This window comes from Orycteropus afer, unplaced genomic scaffold (genome assembly GCF_000298275.1).
Source record: "Orycteropus afer afer isolate SDZICR_OR568_19922 unplaced genomic scaffold, OryAfe1.0 scaffold00034, whole genome shotgun sequence".
Classification (NCBI taxonomy): Eukaryota; Metazoa; Chordata; class Mammalia; order Tubulidentata; family Orycteropodidae; genus Orycteropus; species Orycteropus afer.
Window position 1 is genome coordinate 1,293,071 of NW_006921621.1, and position 4,151 is coordinate 1,297,221.

Consider the following 4,151-nt stretch of genomic DNA (forward strand, 5'->3'; position numbering starts at 1 on the left):
CATAAGGTTTTCCCTGGCCAATTCTTTCAGAAGTGCTCATAGTGATCCCATATGTGTCAGAGGAGAGCTATGTTCCATAGGATTTTAAATGGCTCATTTTTTGGAAGTAGATTGCCAGGTCTTTTTTCCAAAGCTCTACTGGATGGACTCAAACCTCCAACCTTCAGTTAGCAGCCAAGTACGTTAACTATGTAAATCATCAATAGCTCCATAAAAGATAGAATAAAAAACCAAATCAGTTGCTCTTGAGTCGATTTAAACTCATAGTATCCTCATATGTTTCAGAGTAGAACTGCAATACACAGGGTTTTCAATGGCTGTGATCTTTCAGAAGTAGAATGTCAAGAATTTCTTGCAAGGTTCTTTGGGGTGGATTTGAACAGCCAAACTTTTGGTTAGTAGCCTAGTGCTTAACTGTTTTAGGCATCCAAGGACTCCTCCATAAGAGATATCAAACCAAACCAAACTCACTGCCATTGGGTTGATCTGACTCATAACAACCCACATTGGGTGTCCAAGGCTATAAATCTGTACAGAAGCAGACTGCTTCATCTTTCTTCTGCTGAGTGCCTGGTGGGTTCAAACCACTAACCTGTGATTAGTACCCAAATGCCTTAACTACTAAACCATGAGGGCTCCTAGAGGTATTCGAGGCTTAAAGGAAAATAAATAAATAAAGGACTAACATCTAATCATTCATCTACTGATGATTCTTTCATTCATTGAACAAATGCTAATTCATTCCTTGTGTCTCAGGCCCTATCTAAAGAGCTATGAGATTAATAGTAATAAACTAATAGGCCTTCATGACTTTAATGATGTTGACAGTTTAGGGCATAGTCACAGATGACTAGCTGTACAGCATTACAGATTAAGTGCATCTACAATTAGAAATGCAAACAGCCCCATGAAAATTTAAATGACAAATGTAATTACAAATTAGCTTTTGATATTTTATTTTATTTTTGTATAAAATAATTATATATACTTCTATATGGAGACATAGTCTGAAAGGATATTTGTCAATGTGGTTGACAATGGTTTATTTTTAAGTGGTAACATCATGTATGTTTTTGTCTTTATTCTTTATGATTTGCATATTGTTGGAATATGCAATAAATATTACATATTTTTCCCAGCATTTTATTATTTATTGAAAAATTTCAAATACACAGACAAGTTGAAAGAACTGTACAATGAATGCATGCATATGCATCACTTAGATTCCAAAATTGACATTTTATTATGTCTGTTTTATCATGTCTCTTCATCTCTCCATTCCTCTACCCATCTAAAATTTTTTACTTTTTGATGCATTTCAAAGTAAGTTACAATATCAGTGCAGTTCATCCCTAAACACTCCAGTACGTGGATTATAATATAATTCAGTATATTTACAGACACAGGTAAGTTAGGGATCAAAGCCAATATTGCAAGGAATATGATGCATTCAAGTCGACACAGGTTTATTTCATATCCCAGAGAAATAGACCAGGAAATGAGGGACTACATAAGAGCAGAAATGTAGACTCTGAAGTAGTCTGGTCAGGGGGTGAAGAATGCTGTTAAGAAGAGTAGTCTGGTCAGGAGGTGAAGAATGCAGTCATGAAGAGATGCTACCCAAGGGAGAGAGAAGAATGGAGAGTCATAACCTGAAGCTTCAAGCCTGCACACATTTAAAGGGTGGGATAAACAGATACATGGTACAGAAGGTACTGAGTCCTTGGCACTTATGGAAGATGAAAGTAATGGAGTTGGAGATTTGAAATGTCACCGTAATGTGGGAATGAGAAAAGAAAACTCTAGTCTAGGCTTCAACTGAAAAAAACAGCTGAAACCCACATCCTCTCTCTCTTTGAATCAGGGGTGAGGTAGATAGGTCTGAAGCTCTCCAACTGCCCAGGAAGGCAGCAGGGTGGGAAAATAGGACTGGTGGAGAACCAGCCTGACTGTGTATCTGTTCCTGATCCTATGTCTTCTGATTTGCTAGGTGTTAAAGAGCCACGGGCAAGACTACCTTGTTGGCAACAAGCTAAGCAAGGCAGACATTCACTTGGTTGAACTTCTCTACTTTGTGGAAGAGCTGGACTCCACCCTTATTGCCAGCTTCCCTCTGCTGAAGGTGATTGATTTCACAGCTCCCAGGAGAGGAAGCCCCACTCCTCCTTTATGGGAATCTAATATATGGACCCTTGGACTGGTGATGTTCTGAACCCCAGCCTTCCCTGGGCCTTCACTTTCCCTTATATCACCAAAATTAGCTTCTAGATCCTGGATCTGAGGCATGAAAGATGTTTAGCCAAAGAAATTTGAAACGGATGGTAATCCAAGAACAGTATTTTATCATGAGAAGGACCCATGACTCAGCATCTCTCTGCCCAGTCCTCTTCCATTGCTGCCTCTGGCCTAATTTTTCTCTGCGATTTCCTTTATCCCAGGTGTAGTCTTCTCTTCCCACTTCTGAGTCTGGCTGAGCAGCTCTCTTTCCCTCTGATTTCCTACTTTTGGCTCCTGCTCTGTCTTTCAGACATTGGGTTCCTCTCTGAAAGGGTCCCCTCTGCCCCAGCCTTGCTTTTAATCTCTCATTGAAAAAATTAGTTTCAACTGGCCCCATGGTTTATAATTTTTACTTTTCTCTGTCTTCATTCCAGCTCAATTTTCCTTTCTGTTCTTTGTTGACTTTATCAGTGTTGAAGACAGACACGTTATTCTTCCATGTATTGTACAAGCACAATGAATGCACACACAATGTCTCTGTGAGGAAGAAGATAGGAAAGAGTGAGATATGAGTAATATCTTTAAACAAAAGTGTTCAGGGGAAGATGCTGTTGAGCAATATTTCCTTCATTTTATCTTCATTTCCCTCTGGGCATCTGTTTCCCATTTGGGTGCTGATGGAGGGGACTTAGTTGGTCCTTGTTTGGGAAGGCCTCAGGTTTCCTGGTTGAGTCTTTTGGCCCCACTCTAAGGCTGTACTATTGTCTATTGTAGGCCCTGAAAGCCAGAGTCAGCAACCTCCCTACAGTGAAGAAGTTCCTGCAGCCTGGCAGCCAGAGGAAGCCTCCCCTTGATGAAAAAAGGTTAGAAGAAGCAAAAAAGATTTTCAAGATTAAATAAGGCAGGCATGGATGCCAAACACATGCAAGACAAATCCAAAATTTTACAGCCATGAAATGTTTTCCAAATCGTTGATCCTGAGGCTAAAAATTTTTTTTCCATATTTTATATGCTAGTTTAATTAGAAATCAACTATTTGCAGATTTAGGTCTTGGGGTGGTACAAATGGTTTCTGCTTAGTGGCTAACCTAAAAGGTAGTGGTTTGAACTCACCCAGTGGCACCTCAGAAGAATGTCCTGGTGATCTGCTTCTGTAAAGATTACAGCCAAGAAATCCTTATGGAACAATTCTACTCTGTAACAGATGGGGTCACCATGAATTGGAATTGACTCAATGGCAACATGTTGGGTTTTTTTTTTTATTTATGTGAAGATTTAGTTACAATTTAACCTAATTGATTTTGTTCAAATATGAAATCATAATCACCTCCTAGGGCAGCTCTTGTAATTGAAAATAAATAAAAGGAAAAAAATTACATGGACTCTTTGGTCTATTTCAAAAATTATCATACAACAGCTGTCATATACCTTAGCAAGGTATAAGAGTTAAATAGAAGTTTTGCACACAAGAAGAAATTAAACAGCTCATTAAAAAAAAAAAAAAAAATTACCAACAGAAATAAAAGCCCTAGTCCAGACAGTTTCCCTGGAGAATTCTACCAAACGTTAAGAGAAGAGCTGATACCATTCCTACTCAAACTACTCCAGAGCATAGAGAACGATGGAATCCTCCCAAATTAATTTTATGAAGCAAGCATAACCTTGATATCAAAACCAGGCAAAGACATCACTAAAAAGGAAAACTACAGACCAACATCCCTCATGAATAAGGATGCAAAAATTTTCAACAAAATCCTAGTCAATAGACTCCAACAACATATTGAAAAAATAATACATTATGACCAAGTGGGGTTCATACCAGGTATGCAATTTTCAAATTTTCAGCATTAGAAAAACAATTAACGTTATCCATCTTATAAATAAAACAAAGGAAAAGAACCACATGATGTTATTATTCAAAGTAGAAAAGGCAT

The 4,151-nt window shown here is 38.2% G+C and overlaps 1 protein-coding gene across 1 annotated transcript in view; it reads left to right on the forward strand.

Annotated features, from left to right (window-relative positions):
- The window catches only part of LOC103193043 (glutathione S-transferase A2), a 16,123-nt gene extending 13,006 nt beyond the window's left edge, over positions 1 to 3,117 (forward strand). Inside the window, exons 5-6 of the mRNA XM_007936141.2 lie at positions 1,991 to 2,122; positions 2,992 to 3,117. Of these exons, the coding sequence (XP_007934332.1) occupies positions 1,991 to 2,122; positions 2,992 to 3,117 (258 nt within the window). The remainder of the gene's footprint in view (positions 1 to 1,990; positions 2,123 to 2,991) is intronic.
- The last annotated feature ends 1,034 nt before the right edge of the window (positions 3,118 to 4,151 follow it).